At 40.7% G+C, this 17,425-nt stretch overlaps 3 protein-coding genes across 11 annotated transcripts; 1 reads left to right on the top strand and 2 right to left on the bottom strand.

Moving 5' to 3' along the window:
• Positions 1–168: 168 nt before the first annotated feature.
• Positions 169–7,196, bottom strand: garem (GRB2 associated, regulator of MAPK1). The gene is made up of 6 exons (XM_077509045.1): positions 6,816–7,196; positions 5,444–5,584; positions 5,217–5,347; positions 3,948–5,135; positions 3,724–3,878; positions 169–3,021 (listed from the first exon to the last, which is right to left on the bottom strand). The coding sequence occupies exons 1-6, from the start codon at positions 6,934–6,936 to the stop codon at positions 2,157–2,159; spliced, it is 2,601 nt and encodes an 866-aa protein (XP_077365171.1). The 5' UTR covers positions 6,937–7,196; the 3' UTR covers positions 169–2,156.
• Positions 3,309–11,500, top strand: ncf2 (neutrophil cytosolic factor 2). Of its 5 annotated transcripts, XM_077509050.1 has the most exons (17): positions 3,309–5,414; positions 5,474–5,629; positions 8,210–8,356; positions 8,556–8,638; positions 8,720–8,828; positions 8,925–9,059; positions 9,150–9,257; positions 9,342–9,401; positions 9,712–9,755; positions 9,882–10,023; positions 10,115–10,180; positions 10,271–10,325; positions 10,411–10,454; positions 10,525–10,673; positions 10,733–10,838; positions 10,966–11,267; positions 11,349–11,500. In XM_077509050.1, exons 4-16 carry the CDS (start codon positions 8,631–8,633, stop codon positions 11,251–11,253), a joined length of 1,314 nt encoding a protein of 437 aa, XP_077365176.1. In that variant the 5' UTR covers positions 3,309–5,414; positions 5,474–5,629; positions 8,210–8,356; positions 8,556–8,630; the 3' UTR covers positions 11,254–11,267; positions 11,349–11,500. The 5 variants fall into 5 exon arrangements, with proteins under 5 accessions (XP_077365176.1, XP_077365173.1, XP_077365175.1 ...); XM_077509047.1 differs by lacking the exons at positions 3,309–5,414; positions 5,474–5,629 and adding an exon at positions 5,655–7,456 and having other exon boundaries at positions 8,159–8,356; XM_077509049.1 differs by lacking the exons at positions 3,309–5,414; positions 5,474–5,629 and adding an exon at positions 5,656–7,456.
• On the bottom strand, positions 10,322–16,980 carry LOC144009345 (2-(3-amino-3-carboxypropyl)histidine synthase subunit 2-like). Of its 5 annotated transcripts, XR_013280892.1 has the most exons (10): positions 16,673–16,980; positions 16,145–16,252; positions 15,965–16,068; positions 15,756–15,857; positions 15,310–15,351; positions 15,069–15,140; positions 14,929–14,982; positions 14,719–14,833; positions 14,320–14,455; positions 13,293–13,433 (listed from the first exon to the last, which is right to left on the bottom strand). XR_013280892.1 is itself a non-coding variant. In XM_077509054.1 (9 exons), exons 1-9 carry the CDS (start codon positions 16,920–16,922, stop codon positions 14,400–14,402), a joined length of 903 nt encoding a protein of 300 aa, XP_077365180.1. In that variant the 5' UTR covers positions 16,923–16,980; the 3' UTR covers positions 14,108–14,399. The 5 variants fall into 5 exon arrangements, 4 of the variants coding, with proteins under 4 accessions (XP_077365177.1, XP_077365179.1, XP_077365178.1 ...); XM_077509054.1 differs by lacking the exon at positions 13,293–13,433 and having other exon boundaries at positions 14,108–14,455; XM_077509051.1 differs by lacking the exons at positions 14,719–14,833; positions 14,929–14,982; positions 15,069–15,140; ... (3 more) ...; positions 16,145–16,252; positions 16,673–16,980 and adding exons at positions 10,322–11,448; positions 11,536–11,715; positions 11,796–12,461; positions 12,745–12,965; positions 13,047–13,159 and having other exon boundaries at positions 13,244–13,433; positions 14,320–14,457.
• Between the last annotated feature and the right edge of the window lie 445 nt (positions 16,981–17,425).

Raw genomic sequence — 17,425 nt, 5'->3', positions numbered from 1 at the left:
AATAAGTTCAAACGTATTCACAAATAAGCTTAAACGTATTCGCAAATGTGTATTTGCCAGTCAAGAACATTAGCAGTTGTATGCTTCTATATAAACTTAACCAGATACCAAAAACTAAACACTTCTATTTTCTAATGTCTACATAATTTCAACAGAACACCAATAGAGTACTGTTAATTCATTTAATGGGTAATACAATCAGCAATAGCGAAACAAAGCATGTTGAAAGACAACTGAATTATTTAGTAATATCCCACCGATACATTTCCAAAATGTAACAAAACCCTGTTATTTCCCTCCTCCGTGCACAGTTCAGTCCATACATACATCAGTTCTTCAAGGAAAATTATTAATTTGGAAAAATATCTTTGGCATGTACATTCGCAACACTTTAGTATGCTCTTAATACTCATTTGCAAATGGTGGCGACAGTATTGGTTTGTTGTTCCTTCATGTGATGGCTGCTGCATTATGGAAAGCCGTTGCAGTATTTATATATATATATCTTTGATATCCATATTAATAGTCCATGTATTTATCTCACTACTGTAAGACAATACAGCATACTTATAGAACGACCGTCTTAGTACTAAAAAAAATTTTCACTACTGTATGACACCAGTGCACTACTCGAATAACTAGTTTCTTACTAGTGAGGACAAAAGCAGACTAGATATCAAAGTTATAGAGTAAATGCTCAAACGGCTTTCCACACTCGCATAGGACAATAACCACCATGTCATGTCTCCTTTAAAAGTACAAATATTGCAACAAAGGTCTCAGGAAACAAAAACAACAACAACAAAATACCTTACGGATATTTATTAACTGTGGCTGCTAGATTTTCACATTATCTACAAATGTGTGGCTGCAGAACTCATAAATCACACCAAGTTACAAACAATACAAATTAAAGGAATTTAAAATAATAATAAAAAAGAACAAGCTTTTTTGATTAAAAAAAATATTTTACATTAGCAATCATCAGATAATACATTTGCATATAAGAAAAGTAAAAAATAAGCATGTAACACTTAAGGGGAAACAAAGAGTCGATCCTGTGTAAATATTGTCGTTGAGGCACCTTCATTCTGAATGGTCTGACGAGAACAATAATGCATAGTTGACTTTTTAAGTTAAGGAAGAAAAGAACCGTATAAATACCTTTATACCCAAATGTGTGGTACAGACATGAATCATTATTTCATCAGCGCAAGCAGAAAAGGGGAAAAACAAATCATGAAGTAGTACTATGGACAAACTGGATATTCAATGAATCCACAGAGGACGACAACGTACCATTTTAGTTCTTTGGGGAAATAAAACCTTGAAGTGCATTCCACCTTCTGATAGTGACGTGTTTTTTCTTTGTTTTGTTTTGTTCTATTCTTTAATTGAACTGTAACGCAGTAAAAGTGCATGATGCATATTTAGCTTGTGGTAGTCTGAGTTAGTCAATGAGAACATTTGCTAATAAAAGGCACGATTAGATGGCAGTGTGGACTCCACTTGGGAACACCTGGACTAGAAACTTCTGAACTTGATTGATCGCCATCCAGATCTTTTAACTGTTGTAAGCTTAACTTATTTCGTTATATGTGGAGGGTAAAAAATAAGCAGTAGAAATACAGTAAATGCCAGAAGGCTTGCTGAATATGGCCATTGTCATGGTTACTGAGGGCAGTAAGAACACTTTTTTTTTTTCTCCTTATCATGGGTTTACATTTAAAAAATCAGTCAAGATGGTAAAAATCTTTACGTGTGTACCCCGTAACCTGTTCTGGTGATAGTTTGGTTATGCTGAGAACCTGTAAGCTTAATGCGCTCAACCTAGCTTGCTCCAAATGTGTGCAGTCCAATATCTTTTGGTTTCTTTCACTCTTGTTCCATGTGCCAGTCACATCAATTATTACATCTTTGTTTTGTACATTTGTTGACTTCAACTTAAAGGAGAGGAAAAACAAGGTTGCTAACATAAAAAATGACCCAATAAAAAGTGCTAAATGATTCCATCTGGTTTGCAAATAGCAGTCACAGATATTAAAGGGCGATAGGAAGGGTCCCCCCACAATGTAGCAGTGACTGGGAAATAAGGTCACATTGTGGCTAAGGGGTGCATAGCATATCCAGTTTATCAAAAGCGCTGCCAGCTCTAGTCATATCTTGGGTCTCCATCCGTTAATGAACTGCATGAGTTTCTTCACCTGCAGTTTACTCAGTTTGAAGTCCTCGGAGAGAATCTCTTCGGTGAGCTGCAGTAACAAGTTCCCGTCGATCTTCTCGGAAATAAAAAGGGAAGCGATGTCGTCGGGCAGGCCGATGAATCGCAAGGATTTGGACACCTCTTCTATGGAGAGGCCGGTCAGGTTGGGCGGGGGCTGCCAATGTGCGGAGGAAGACTCCGAAATTTGGCTAATGGATTCCCGGTTCGAGGTGGAACTCGGGTCTTGTGTTCCCTGTTCCTGTTGTGTAACGAGGCAGGACGTTGACGAGTCCTGCTGACTCTCGCGGGCTGGTCCTAATGCGAACTCTGAACTCTTCTTCAAGCTGTTTGACTTTGCTATTCTTGGTGGCAGGATGGGACAAGAGAGGCTCTGCTTAGTGTTGTGTTCATCCATCGGTTCGTCTCTGTACATTTGCGAATTGTAACTGGACGATTTGGTGCAGGATTTATTTCGGGATTCATTCCGCAGCCTGAGGCTTTTACGACCGTGCGCTTGCTCCCGCCCGTCAAAGTCAACCAGGCTGTAGGTTTTGGGGTTGTTCGTGGACCGGTTTCTCGGGTAACTGTAGTAGCTGCGGCAGCCGGTGGGGAGGAACTCGTCCAAGGCGCGACAGTCTCCTCCGCTGAAGTTGTTGGGCCAAGACAGCCTGGAGGACATCCCGTCCAAGCTGCTTGGCAATGTGACGCTAGGCTCGCCGCTGGTGGGGTGGGACCACTTACACGGGTAGCATACGCTGCTTTTCTCCGGCGGGTCGGATGCCTCTTGTTCGCATGCCTCTTGTTCGCATGATCCACTACTGAGGGGAAAAAGTTCTCAATTATTTTTTGTTTGTTAGAGGAACTAATATCCTTGCATACGCTGTCAATCCACTGTTTTTATCCATTCAGGGGCCTGCCATTTTGTTGCTTGCTGTCGACTGAAAATGACATCACAGTTGCTCAGGGCAGGTAACGACCAATCACAGCTCATGTTTTCTGAGCTTGGTCATGTCATGTGACATTTGCAAGCTGAACTGTGATTGGTTCTCACCTGAGCCCCGAGCAACTGTGATGTCATTTTCAGAAGACATCAAGTGACAAAATGGCCGCCCCCTGAAATCGATAAATACGGGTGTATTTTGATGGTTGAGTTTTTTTTCACAAAATGCAATATTTATCAGAATACCATGTTTAGACTAATGGAGCAGCATAGAACATAATTATTGTAAAGAAATTTTAGGGTCAACGTTGCCTTAAATTGCTCTATTATTTTTTTTTAATTATGGAACACCAAACAAGCTCATTATGCCCAATTCTTAACTAACAACGTGCTGTATGTGAACATTTTTTTTAAGATATGAAATCTGCTGTATGAAATAAGTTAAATTCACTGCCTGAATTTACAAGCTGAGAAAGAAAAATATCATCCTTTTCACACTGCAACGCTTAGCAACGCGAAAACAGTGCCCATTTGCCCAAGGTTATAGTGAATGAGTATGTATCATAATAAAACTTCTTACATGCTGTGGAGGCCAGAGGAGTAATAGGAAAGGGTCGGACTTGGCGAGCGGGTCTCTTGCTGCCGAGGCTTCGACAGCATGGGGACAGACGGCATCTGTTTCAAACTACGCGGCGGAATCGGGGGAGCGTTCAACAGGCGGCATTCTTCTTTCACCTAGAAATTTATGATGTTTAGAAACTGGCAGGAAAAAATAAGACAGTGACTTAAACAGGTGGTACTCACAGCTTCAGATTTGGGCGGGACTGGCGGCGGCGTGAGCGCAACATCGGGAATGGTAACCGGGCCAAGTGGGCACGTTAGCGGGCAAGCCGGCGTCGTGGTAGCGCAACCGTTGTTGAGAACTTGAACGCCCTCACTTAAAGGTAACTTCGGGATCTGGCTTTTTAAGTTGTCCAACCACAACTCTTCATAGGGGACGTCAGACTTGATGAGGGACGACTGCTGGTTGGGACAGTCCAACATTTCCGCGGTAAAGCTTTCGTCCGCCGGGTCCGTCGGGATGCTGTCGGACGGCAGCAGCGCCCAATCGCCGCAGAGGCTCATGCACCCCTGCAAGTTGACCTCGCTGTTGCCGTGCAGGTTGCTGCCGTAAACGCACACGGATAACCGGTGGAAGGACTGCGTCAGTTCGTCGCGGGCGTACGTTAGCGAGCTGGGGATCGGCATGCTGTTGGGGCACCCGTTGGCGGTTCCGCCACCGCAGCAGTTGCCGTTCCCGCCGCTCTGCTTCTTCGGGCTCTTGCCCTCGTCGTTCCAGTCCGTCCGCACGTTGCGCACGGCACGCGAGTAGTCGTCGATGTCGAACTGCTCCTGGCAGAAGGAGAACCAGCGATGCACCATGGTGTCCAGCCACAGCTCGCCTTGCAGCAGCTCCTCCGGGATGATGAACCGAGGCAGCGCCATGTGGAACGGGAAATGGATGGGGATGATATTGTTGCTTCGCAGGACGCAGCACACGACCACCGTCTTGGTCTGGATGTTGACCAGCTTGTAGCGGTGGCCCTCGCGGATGAGGTGGAGGTCGTGCTGGTTGCGGGGCGGCCCGCTGGGCACGGTGACGTTGACCGGCAGCCGCGTTTTCTCCACGATGTTCCTGATGGTGTGCTCGCCGTCCTGCATCTGGAGCTCCAGCGGACTGCACGTGCTGAAGCGGCCTTTGCACTGGAAAGGTAAGCTGATGCTCTCGTTGGTGCGGTGGTTCATGCAGATCAAGCAGGGCATCTTGCCGCGACCCATCTTACTGATGGAATTGAGCTTCCCGATCTTTTTAAAAATAGTGTTGAATCTGGATTTTTCTTTGGAGGTCTTGGCGTAGAGGATCTCGGCCTGGCCCATTAATGTCAGTTCGTCGCCAGTGCTTAGCGTTATATTGTAAACTTCAGTATCTTCGTTACATTCCCCTGAAGCCACCTACAAGAAATCACGCAGTACAACTATTATACATTCCGTTTACATCGTCAAGTTATATCCTATGCAAAACATTAGCCACACCTTAACATTGAATGTGATTTCTTCCATAACGTAAACCCTTTCAGGAAACGCTTTGGCCACTTCTTCCACACTATTGAAGTATTGCACAGGCTCCTTGACATCTCGGTCCTGTTCCAGCAGCTTAAACTGACCTACAGTTGAGGGGGAGTGTCAAGCAAGCAATGAAATGTGTCATTTCCAAACACAAGGAAATGTCAGGTAAATTTGTATATCATCATGTATCTTACCTTCATAGTGAACAGGGATTTCTATTTTAGGTCCAATCACGTAGTGTCCTTCATCTAGACTGTGAGCAGTAATAGTTGTCCACTGACGACAGGAATGAATCAAGAGGTAGTCATTGTCCCGGAGCCCTTCGACCAACTGGCCTGGAATAGAAAAAACAAGTCGTTTACGCACGAGGACCGTCCAAGGTATTTCCTAACATTGCACTGATTGTGACAAGAAGTAATTCCATGTAACAACACCTGTTAGTTTACCTACATCAGGAAATATGAACAATGTATCATCATAATGGTCGACACATTTTGAGCAGCTAGTCTGATTAAGACTCATTTTGATACTTTCGTAATATGTAAAATACAACACACAAGCTTTTGTTTTACATGTACAGGGGCATGTCAATTTGAAAATTTTAAAACAAATATACACTGAATTTGATTAAGTGTGGTACATTTGAAGTTAAAACTTCAGTTAGCAATTACTCTGTAACAGTTGTTTGTCTTTAAATATTTAAGTTAACATTTTAATTGTATTATGTACCTGTACAATGTGGAGCATTTTTCCCGTATATTTAAGCGCAGTAGAAATATTGAAAATGTCCATAATGTTACAGGGGCTGACAATATTAAATAATATATACTTTTTAGAAATAAAATCTCTACCTCAAGCGACTGTATTTTAATGTTGGTCATGAATGATGGTGGTACTTTATGTAAAACGTTTGGCAACTAGTGTCGTGGAACATTCAACAGTTCAATTCAAATACTGAACATAGAGAGTGACGTTTGAACTTTTTTTATTTTTTATTTTGGGGGTTATATTTTACAGCTAACAAACACAATTAATCACCTCAAAAATCAGATTCCATAAAACAACAAAATGATTGTCAATATAGAAATTAATTGGAATTGGCTGTGTGAAAAACGTGTTTAGACTTGAGTTTCACTTTTTCAACTGGAGTCTGGACTATGAAATGCACATCTTTGTACGTATTCTAGTTTATTGACATGCACCTGCCTATTCAGCTGCTCCACTGATAATCAGTGCCACGCGGTACGTGGTGACTTAATCCCATTTAGTGGCTATTTGCCATGTCTGGGCAATAAAATGTGTGCAATCTCAAAGTGTTGCAAGTCGTGCATCTGCAGCTGTCATCAACAGTCAACAGCAATCATTACTTTTCACACATATCCACATACAAAAAAAAAAAACACACTATGTGCAGGGCTTTGTCATATGTGCCCGTAGCTTAGACAGTAAACAAAACGCATAATACAAACTTAACAATATGACTCAGTTTGCAATGGCACAATCACAACTCGTAGTTAAAAGAGAGTTAGCTCCGAACACTTTTGGAGCGTCCAAAAAATAACTGACCGTTGTCCAGCTTGACGATCTGAGGCAACCTGTAAGCACTGACGAGTTGATCTAATGGCAAGGCCGTCGTACTCCACGTAACATCTTTTAAATTGTTGTACAACATTGTTCCAAGGTCCATCTTGCTAGCTTACATTAGCCCACAGGAGGGCTAGCTACGTGTAAACACGATCACACAAAGCTGCACAGCGCTCATCAAACCAACGAATGCATCCAAACTCCATTTACGGCTTTGTATTTGGCACGATGCCTCTTAATTTTTGCATAATATTGCCGATTCATCTCTGTGCGTCCCATTAAAATCGTAATCTAATAATGAAGCAGAGCCATGTTTGATTAGTTACCAACTACAGCTAGTGCTAGATGAATAACGGAAATGCGTACATTTTTACAAAATAAGTGATTAAACTTGTGGCTCTCACACGCACTTTCGGTGTAATGTTTTGCTGTAATTGCTATAATATAGCGTAAAACATTATTTAATTAGTCACAGCCAATTTTTGTAATAAATTACAACATATAACTTTTATGTTGATGGGTTTAATATTTACCGGAAGCTCTTATGTTAGGGCTAAAAATCAAAGGGTAAACTAAACTACTGGCGTTCATGAAGAAAAGAAAACGTAAACAAGATTTTTCTGGTAAGTATATGGGTCATTCTCTAAATGGAGGACATTTTCCACCCTGAATTACTTTTAAATAATCTATGGTTATTTTTTTTTACTGTATGAAGATGTAATTCCAAATATTATAAAACAACAATTAGCTCTTTAGCACCCCCTAAAATGGCGTTTCTCTCGCGACCCTCCATTTTGTTGACCAACGTATAAATATAACTAATTAAAAAGTTGTCGGTTTTTTTGTATGATTTTTGTTAATTTGACTTTCTTCAATTTGTTTTTTTTTTTACATTTTGTTTTTTAATCCCAGAGACATCCTTTGAAGTTGGATCTACCAACATGCACTAAATGCAACCTGTTGCTAAATTACATTAAACTACTTGCTCTGAATAGTTCTCTCTCTACTTGCTCTGAATAGTTCTGTCTCGTTCTCTCTCTCTCTCTCTCTCTCTCTCTCTCTCTCTCTCTCTCTCTCTCTCTCTCTCTCTCTCTCTCTCTCTCTCTCTCTCTCTCTCTCTCTCTCAGTATATTTTACAATTTTGATAACTTGGCACTTGGCATAACTGGGGGAAAATGCACACAAAATAGAATTTCCCATATGAATTGCTACAATTTGCCAAAGTAGATGGTGCAGTACTGTGTGCCAACTCTGAATGTCATCACTTCCTGGTTTTGGATGTACAAATCAGAGGAGCTTCCTTCATTTTCTGTGTGACCACACAGTGTAGTCGAACCCAGTGACAAACAATGTCGTTTTTGGACACTTTACGCCAGTGGGACGATGCTGTAACGTGCGTGGACAGAAAAGATTTGACTGAAGCGCTCAGGATTTTCCTAGCCATCCACCAGCCAAACTCCAAAATTTCTTTTAACATCGGTTGTCTCCAGCTTCTGAACCAAAATCTGGATGCTGCTGAAAAGGTACAGTGTGTCTTTGTCAAAAAACATTACATTGCTGATACTTATTTTGTAAAGTCTAGTTTGTAGAATCTGGGAAAAACAAACAAAAAAACCTGATATTCTATAGGGTGAAAGTGCAAGTCACTGAGAAAGAAGAAGTAGTGATTGCCATTTCTCATTTATTTCGAAGGAAGTAACGCATGATTTGTCTTCATCTTAGGCCTTTGACAGCAGCATATGCAAGGATGAGCATTTGGCGGTCGCCTTCTTTCAAAGAGGGATCACCTTTTATAAAATGAACAGGTGATGCCTCGAGAACTCCCAACGCATTCGCTTCCATTTTAATTTTCCTTCAATTAACCAAGCTGATGTGCTGTTTCCAAGGTATGAGGAGAGTATTGGTGATTTCCAACTTGCCCTCAAGTCTCTGAGGGGCAACCAGCTGATTGATTACAAAGTGCTCGGGCTCAGATACAAGTTATATGCATGTGAGGTAAGAACGTGTCACTCATACATGAGTTTGTACAAATAACCTATCATTTGAACCTCAACTCTTTGATGCCATTTACCATTTTGTGTCGTTCACCAGGTCCTGCACAACATGGCTCTGTCTGAGGCTCACTTGGGTCAGTGGGAAAAAGCCCAGAAGAACCTCACCAAGGCTCTTGAATACAAAACGGATGCCAAGGTCAACATCATCAACAGAGCTATGCAGTCTACCCTGGTATGTTCTTAACGTTCTCTATGTAAATTTAAAAAAAAAAAAAAAGAAGAAGACAAAAAACCAAGTTAATCCTTGCTTTCATTTCACCAGAAACAAAAAGTTTTTCAAGCAGTTGAATTCCCATCCACTGTGCTGTTTAGACCGAATAAGCACTATGTTGCTGAACTGGAGAAAAAGGACTACTTGGGAAAAGCAAAGGTAACGCATCCACTACAAACTTTTTTTTGTTTGTTTTTTTAATTATCAACCTGAAGCATATCTATACTTTTTTTTTATTTTTAGGTGGTTGCCTCTGTTATTCCCCAGGATCAGTTCTCTGGATTTGCCCCATTACAGCCACAGGTACTAAATGGACTCATCTGTAAGGATACCGCATGAGATAGATTGTAAAATGTGATATGATCTTCTAAGTCACAATAGTAACTAGACACAATTTTCTTAAGGTTGAGTTCAATATTAAAGGAATTCATTTTACCATTGATGATAAGAATCTGTCCAGGTCATGAAGTAACTATGATGCTCCATCAACCATATTTTACAGTTGGGATTAAAATGTGATGACAGTGCTTTCATATTCCACAGAATGTTTTCCAGTAGTGTTGTGGAACATCCATGTGCTCTTTTTGATTTTTTTTTCTTCTTTTAAATACAGGTTGAACAGGAACCTTCAGGTCCTAAGGAGCCTGAGGTTCTGAGGTAAAAACGTGAAAACAGAAAAATTGTTGTCTTCTCACATTATTAATGAAATTGCCTAGACGTAATTAAAGTGGTTACAATGCATTTCCTTTATGCTAAGTGTGTTCTGACAACCACTCTTTTTAGGGCTTTGGAAGGGGACCCTCACGTTGTGCGCTATGAGTTTATTCCCGAGACGAGCGATGAGCTGCCCGTTGTGCCGGGCAACATAGTTTTTGTCCTGCAGAAAGGGTCGGATAACTGGGCATCCGTCGTCTTTAACGGAAGAGTAAGACTTGCTGTCCTTCATTAATAGTTGAATATATATACCCAAAGTGTTATCAATTATCCATTTTAAGTTAACTTTGATTTAAATCCAGAAAGGACTTGTTCCTTATAATTACCTGGAGCGTTTGGAAATGTCCTTGGGTGGTCTGCAGAAGGTGGTGAGGCCCACGTTACCATATAAATCATATTCAAAATATTTATTAGATTGGATGCTGTTGATTAATGAATTAATCCTCATTGCAAACCAGGAACGATCCGAACCTCCAAGTCGGGTACCACCAACCAGGCCAGAAAGGAAACAAGGTAAGCATTGTTTATTAGAACAAAAATGACAACATAAATGCTCTTTCATAATCGAAAAACAAATACTCGCCCGTTACATTTTAAGGTCTCGTTCGTGGTGAAAGCAGCAGCGAAGACTTACAACAGAAGGTATGCAATCAGAAACACAACAAACGTGTGCGTAGAAAGACTTCTCTAATTGATCGTGCCCTCGCTTCAGGAAGCCCAGCCTGCGGACAGCTCGTGTGTTGTCAAAGTGTATTACACATTCAACTTTGCAGTGTTACTAGCAAGTGGCTCCACTTTCAAGACACTGATTGAAAATATCAGTAAAAAACTGAACACCTCTTCCTTGTCCATCACATTGAGGTAAGGTACACTTAATATTTTCCTTGATGAAGCCAAGTATAAACGTGTGTTCAATGTAGGTTAACATCAGATGCAACGAGTGCCATGAGTGAGGATACAGACATGGAGAGCGTTTGGAGTGGAGCTCAGAGCAAACGCCTCAAGTTGTGGTGTAGCACCAAAGAAGTGAGTACATGGAAGTGGAACTGTGTGGAAACCTGGTAAAATAAAGCTGGATAATCATAAAATATATATTTGTGACGATTTCAGTGTTCAGCCACTGAGGATAAATTCATTTCATGTTCTTGTTTAGCAAACGTCAGTAAAGTCACAGAACAATGACATCATTTTGGTGGCCATTCACTCCTACGAGTCAACAAATCCCGAGGATCTTAATTTTAATCAAGGGGATAAAATCATGCTCATCTCGAAAAGTAACCATCCATTAATCCCTTTAAAAACATATTTTGGTTTTAAATGTTCAGAGATGATATTTTTATTTATTTTTTGGTTACTGCAGTTAACCAGGACTGGTTGGAAGGACATTCTAATGGAAACACTGGCATCTTTCCTGCTTCCTTTGTGGAGAAAGTTTCTGTGAATGACCAGTGAAATGTAAATGGATTCCATTTTCTGTATTATGTCACCTTAAAGTGTACAATCAACTGATAAAACTACGCTCCTTCTTCTTCATAGGCTATAGCGATGCCTCTCCTGCCCTCCACAGCTTTCCCCACGGGCGTCTCGCCCAACTTCTGCTCCAAGCCGCGCCAGCTCCGAGTCGCTAGAAACGATGCTGAAAAGACAAAGTGAACATGTTAACGTAAATAAACAAACAAAAAAAATCATCAACACGTCTTGTAGTGTTTTAAATGACATGTACCAGCAGAGTTGGTGTTGGCCACAGTCAGCGTCTGGTTCCTTAGGACGAGCGAGGAGCTAAACGAGGAATTTGCGTGATCGCAGTTCAGCCTGTTGCTCCTCAGAGCTCCGGTGATTAAAGACACGTCCGTCTCGTCATGTGCATCCTGCCCGTCTGCCAAAGGCACATAATTTTGTCCACCTAGAGATAAAATATAAAGATTATTACATGCCAGTGAAGACAAATGTCACAAACTGATGATTTGTTAAATGGATTCAAACCTGGCAAGAGATGTCGAAAATCGGTGACATATTCCGCGGACCAGTCCCTGTTCCTGTTGCAGGCCACTTCCATCTCAAATGGCGTCACCACGGGTCGGTAGAACTCACTCGAGTCCAACAGCGAGTTCTCCGGACACGAAATCAAAACAAAAATGTCAATTTCGAGAAAGTTGGCAAGCTTGGGCACGTTGAGCTTCCCCATGGCGAACACGTAACTCTTCTTGCCGGCGCTGCGGATCGCCTCTTTCAGACGCTGGATTATAGCCAGGTAGTCGGCCACGCCAAGAGTGCCCACTAAAATGCCCACCACGTTGGCATCCTTCGCCCTCTCTATGGCGTAGAAGCGCTTCATCAGCGCACGGTTGACGCCGGCCGACTCCACCCTCCCCGTGGATGTCACAGGGTCGAAGGAGGAGAAGGCGCAACGGTTCCACGTCATCATGAAGTTTCGCAAGGTTGGCCCGTCTTGGCCCACATAGAACAAATTGTAATCTTCGATGCTCAGTCCACTCTTCAGATGTAACTGCCTTCCAAAGTGAATTGAAGGCTTCTCTGCATCGGGCTCGCTTTTACTCCGGCCGTGGCTGTAACACTGCTCGCCTTCGACGACAAGTTGTGACAAAACGACATTTGGGTAGTCTTCACACAACGGAGTCACCAGATTGCCTGAGCAGGGGCAAAAAAAAAAAAAAACATGAATTCTATTTCTGTTCATTTCAATAAGAAAATGAATGGGGACTGGGTGAGAAGAGTTACTGAATTAAATTAATCTGTCCTTTTTTTTATATCAATCCAAATGTTACTTCTGTCTTTACAGTAGACCCCTTCATAAATCACCCATCGTACCTCAATCTGTTTCCTGATTATGAAACGTTAACAAGTTTTCACGTCTTCCTGGGTGCAACTATTAAAAGGTAAGCAAGCACACACAGAACATGACTTGACTTACCAATAGCATGTGTGTACCTGACATCATACAGGATGAGGATGTGGGCTTGTTTGTCAGTGTACAGTTCTCTGAAGGCCGAGTTGCACTTGTCCAAGTCTATGCTTGCTTTCTCAAAGACGTACATGAGGGGGAGACGTTTAGACGGGCTCAGGCAGGCGCGGCCGTAGTGCACCATGCAATCTGCTCCAACGTGCTCTGCTGCCACCTCATCCACACAGCAACTGGACAAACCAAAACACAACACATGGGAAATCCAATTCCATTAATAATTGAGTCCATAAAGACTGAATGGATTTAACTACCTGCCATAGGATGTATCCCCTAAAATGAACACCTTGGCTTGAGTAATCCTTTCAATCTCAGCTGCAATTGCGGTCGAATCGTGCAGGAGTTCGTCAGGAAACTGGAGAGCAACCTTGAAAATATGAAAAGAAAGAAACATGCTGCATTTATGTAAATGTCATGAAATTGTGGCATAAAATGTGTTTAGTGTCACCACCTTCTTGAAGTGATTTTGACAAACAAAGTCGCAAGTCTTCGGAATTTGATAGAATTCATCAAGCGCTTCCAGAGGAGTTCTCGTCGTCTCCTGGACGTCAATCTGACGCTGTATTACATTTTCCGAGCTGCTACTGAACGCATCAGCCATGACTACTGTACATACAGTGGGAACAACCCTGATACAGCACCTGTGAACATGGCATAATACCAACGTGACCGATTTTAAAGACGTTCAGAATCGCAAGTTTAACCACACGCAACCATCACGCTATCGAATTATCATTGTGGCATGTATTTTCAAGGCATGTATCGTTAATGTGTTCGCTTTGTCAAATCACTTACGTCCTGTTGCAAAGCTAGCTTAGCCGCGAGCTAGCTGTATTCCATATACTCCCAGTTCTCGTGTGACATAATACACATTCTTTACTACTAATAACGTTATAATCGTTACATTTTGGGGTAAAATTTGAATTAAATGGTATCAAGTTCGCTGGCGAAACTTATATATACAGCCATGTGTTACCAAACACATGGCTTTTCCGGTCATCTTTACGCTTCCGGTTCAACTTCGTTTCAAAATAAAATCAAAGAATCCCTTGTTTATATTTGGGGCTAAACATGTTTTCATACAAATATTTTATGCAGTATGACATTTTGAGGTTACAGCCAGCAATTAACTCGTTTGCTCAGTGGTACACTCAGTTACACTATGTAGACGTGTGTGTCATGGCTTAGCAAAAGTCTTAAGCCACTGAGGTGCTGGCTCACACTCCGCCATCCCCACTTTTTTTTTTTTTTTTTTTTTTTTTTTTACCGCCATCCCCACTTAAACATAATTGACCAGTCAACCAATAGAAACTGATGATTTATACATCAAAAACTTGCTTTATTACACTTGTAATTACACAAACTTGACAGTTAAAAACAATATTTAAATATGTCAACATTCAATGAAGTGGAAGCCTAGCGCAACCACTATAAATATATTACATACAAAACTAAAATAAACCCATTTTCCACTGCAGCCTTCAGCCATTTCTTAGGTTGTAAATAATGATGGTAAACATTACTTGCCGCATGCAGTTCTTGCGAGTCCGTCAAAATATGGTCGGTGATAAAAGATATTTTGTATCCGATTGAACTGTATATGCTCTTTACATCCAGATACGATAGAAACCTAAGACCACGGTGAGACAGGTAAACACTGAACCTAGAGGAGGAGGAAAAATATCAAACAATTAGTCTATAATGTAATGTATTTATTATATAAATGTGTTAAATGCAATATATACTTAAAATGTGAACATATTTAACACATTTATAGAGCACATATTATGGAAAATTGAGCCCAAATTGTTGGTATACAAACAGTATTTGGGTCTCTGGAGTAAAATCTGATTATAAACATAGGCCTGCCCTGTACAAAAGAGATTGCAATATTTGCTAATATACGTCCTGAAAGTCATGTCCTACCTGCAAGGTATTTTATAGTGTCCAATTTATGTGACTCTAGCATGGTTTTCAACCCCGCCACTTCAGTGTCAATTTTCATGTTGGTCTGAGTTCGACGACGATCTTGCTCCGCAGTCTGTTACAAAAAAATAAATAAAAGTATGGTATCATTGTGGGTAATAAGATGATTTTGTAGTGACGAAGAGATGTGATACCATTATGTGTACAAACCATTTCCAGAATTTCTGTCCGTGTTTCTAGAAGCTTCTTTTCATGGTCTGCTTTCTGAAAAAAAAATTGATGAGGGTGACATTTTACCTATGTGGGCAGCTGCCTTTTGAAGTAAAAATGATCAAGATTGGTGGGATTACCAGTTCTTTCACACGACTCTTCTCTAAATTCATGTCCAACATTGTGTCTGAGCGTATTTTATTCATCACATCCTGAAAAACAGCAATGAAAAGATACCATGTATGCAAGACATAAATACACATCACTGAATTTAAATTCAATGATAATGTCAAGAATGTATAAAAATATTGTTCAGCTTCAATTAGAAATTTATCATAGAAAAAACATTTGAGTAAACAATTACATCATATTCTGACTTACAGCTAGTTGCACCTTCAGCTGCCAGAGCTGGATCTTCAATTTCTGAAACGTAAATGTGTTGAATAGTTTATGTCAGTGCCATGACATGTCTTTTTTTATTTTTTATTTTTTTTATTTATTTGACTCTTTGGTGTAGCTATAGTATAGTAGAGATAACCTGAATATTGGCTTTCAAATTGCCATAGATACCACAAGATGGCAGCAAAGCACTGCAAGAAGCTCCTCAACTTATGTCAACATTGTTCATTGGCACCGAAGTGCCACAAAATGTGAGCAAAATATTTACACATCATACAGAGCTTTGGCCCTGAGCACAAAAAAAGCAAAATTTAGTTTTTCATAGAATAAGAGAGAGAAAAATCTGAATAGGTTAATCTGCAGAGTAACATCGTTGCTCCTTCACTGGTAACGGTAAAGCTTAAAAGTCTTCACTTAAATATGCTTACCTCATTCTCTGCCAGTAACGTAGAAAACTCGCTTTTCTCGAGAATGACCATGTCCTTCTTTAAGGCTGCTATTTGAGACATCACACGCTGCATCATAATCTCCTGAAAGGACAAAATCCAGAGAATTAAGATGCAAATATGCAGCCTGGAAAAGATCAACATTATAGCGTCCGCGTCGTATACACAACTTGCAAATTACACACTTTTACCTGCTGTACTTTGGTAACCATGTCACTATAAATAGTATCCATAGTAGAGTTAGTCATCTTCAAGAGCACCTTAACTAATGCTTCAGCTTGTTGACTAGTGAAGCCTGTTAAAAGAAACATCGCAGCGTCAATTCATAAAGGAGTGTAATAATGCGAAACGGAAGCGGTGACGGTTCCTACCGTTTTCTTCAAGGAGTCGAACCACTGCATGAGTGTCAAAGAACAACTGCCGAACTTTAGGAACATCAGGCTGCACATCATACTGGATGGGGCTGACAGAACTCTTCTCTGAAAGGAAGGTTGATAACATGCAAATTATTAGTTAAATTTGCTGAAATTACAACACTCGATTGGAATCATGACTTTTTTTTTATGCTCAGAGGCGTTGTCAGGGAAAAAAAAGTGGGAGGAACAATGGTGTATTATGTAAATACAAACGCAGATCTGGGTTAAAGGTTCTCCTGAAAACATTCAACAAAAGAATCATGACTGTCTGTAAGCATTCGTTAAGAGTGCAAAAAGGCTTCATCTGTATAAACGCCCCTGCTGAAGGAGACACTCCTATGGACACACTATACAATGGAATTTACCAATAAAGTTGGAAAGAAAAAAAAAATCAGTCACGATTACGTCATTGTTGCACATCAAAATTTGGTCACATTGCCACAACTATTCGAAATAATAAATAACAAAGTACGTATACGTCACCTCTTCCGGACAGGTGCATGTGTCTGAAGCTGAGCCCAGCTTGTCTCCTCACTCGGTTGATGTCAGATGAACAACTCACACAACTTCCTGAGGATTTAATCTGTAGCCAACTAGGTTTAGTAGATGAAATGTTGGAAGCCAGACGTCTGCTATAGCTCACTATGTCTGTACATGTTGCGAGGCTTAACCGCTTTTCATTGTGGCTAAGCGCAAAAACATTGAGTCGCGCATGACATTGTTTGAGCACCATTGTCAAAGCGTAAATAGAAAACCCTTCTAGGAAAGTTTGAACAAAACTACTTCCGGCTTTCAAGACGTCAACATAAACGTATATCCGTTTTGGCCTTTCAGAAGAAGAGGGAAACAGACGCGAGAGACAAAACAAAAAAACAAAAACAAAAACAAAAAAACTCATTCCAGAAACGGTGGACATTTTTACCCTCTATTTAGCAAAATCCATGGACAAACTACATACATTGTTACAGAAATACTTAAAATAGTATTATGCTCTTGAATCGTGTCTAAATCAAAATGGCGGTCTCGGTGAAACGCTCTCCACTCACTGAAAAGCATTGGAGTTTGGATCGTTGTAATTTGACTTGTGAGGATTATTTTGATTTTAAAATGTGATGAAATGTCATTTGACTACTGAATTCTCCATTATATCAACATACAAGCAAACCTAGATTGCTTTTGAACAGTAAAACCAGCATATCAGAGTGGGGTAGTTTCCGTCTAATCTCATAACAACAT

This window comes from Festucalex cinctus, chromosome 20 (assembly GCF_051991245.1).
Source record: "Festucalex cinctus isolate MCC-2025b chromosome 20, RoL_Fcin_1.0, whole genome shotgun sequence".
In the NCBI taxonomy this organism is placed as follows: domain Eukaryota; kingdom Metazoa; phylum Chordata; class Actinopteri; order Syngnathiformes; family Syngnathidae; genus Festucalex; species Festucalex cinctus.
This window is presented reverse-complemented; position numbering and strand designations above follow the sequence as displayed.

Excerpts from the sequence above, each read along its gene's own strand:
- garem (XM_077509045.1), bottom strand. The coding sequence starts at position 6,936 with ATGGACCTTGGAACAATGTTGTACAACAATTTAAAAGATGTTACGTGG. Across the intron at positions 5,585-6,815 it reads GATCGTCAAGCTGGACAACG|GCCAGTTGGTCGAAGGGCTC; the intron begins GTCAGTTATTTT and ends TTTCTATTCCAG. Across the intron at positions 5,136-5,216 it reads AAATCACATTCAATGTTAAG|GTGGCTTCAGGGGAATGTAA; the intron begins GTGTGGCTAATG and ends GATTTCTTGTAG.
- ncf2 (XM_077509047.1), top strand. The coding sequence starts at position 8,183 with ATGTCGTTTTTGGACACTTTACGCCAGTGGGACGATGCTGTAACGTGC. Across the intron at positions 8,639-8,719 it reads ACCTTTTATAAAATGAACAG|GTATGAGGAGAGTATTGGTG; the intron begins GTGATGCCTCGA and ends GCTGTTTCCAAG. Across the intron at positions 9,756-9,881 it reads AAGGAGCCTGAGGTTCTGAG|GGCTTTGGAAGGGGACCCTC; the intron begins GTAAAAACGTGA and ends CACTCTTTTTAG.
- LOC144009345 (XM_077509051.1), bottom strand. Across the intron at positions 12,966-13,046 it reads GGGGATACATCCTATGGCAG|TTGCTGTGTGGATGAGGTGG; the intron begins GTAGTTAAATCC and ends TGGTTTGTCCAG. Across the intron at positions 11,716-11,795 it reads TTTTCGACATCTCTTGCCAG|GTGGACAAAATTATGTGCCT; the intron begins GTTTGAATCCAT and ends TTTTATCTCTAG.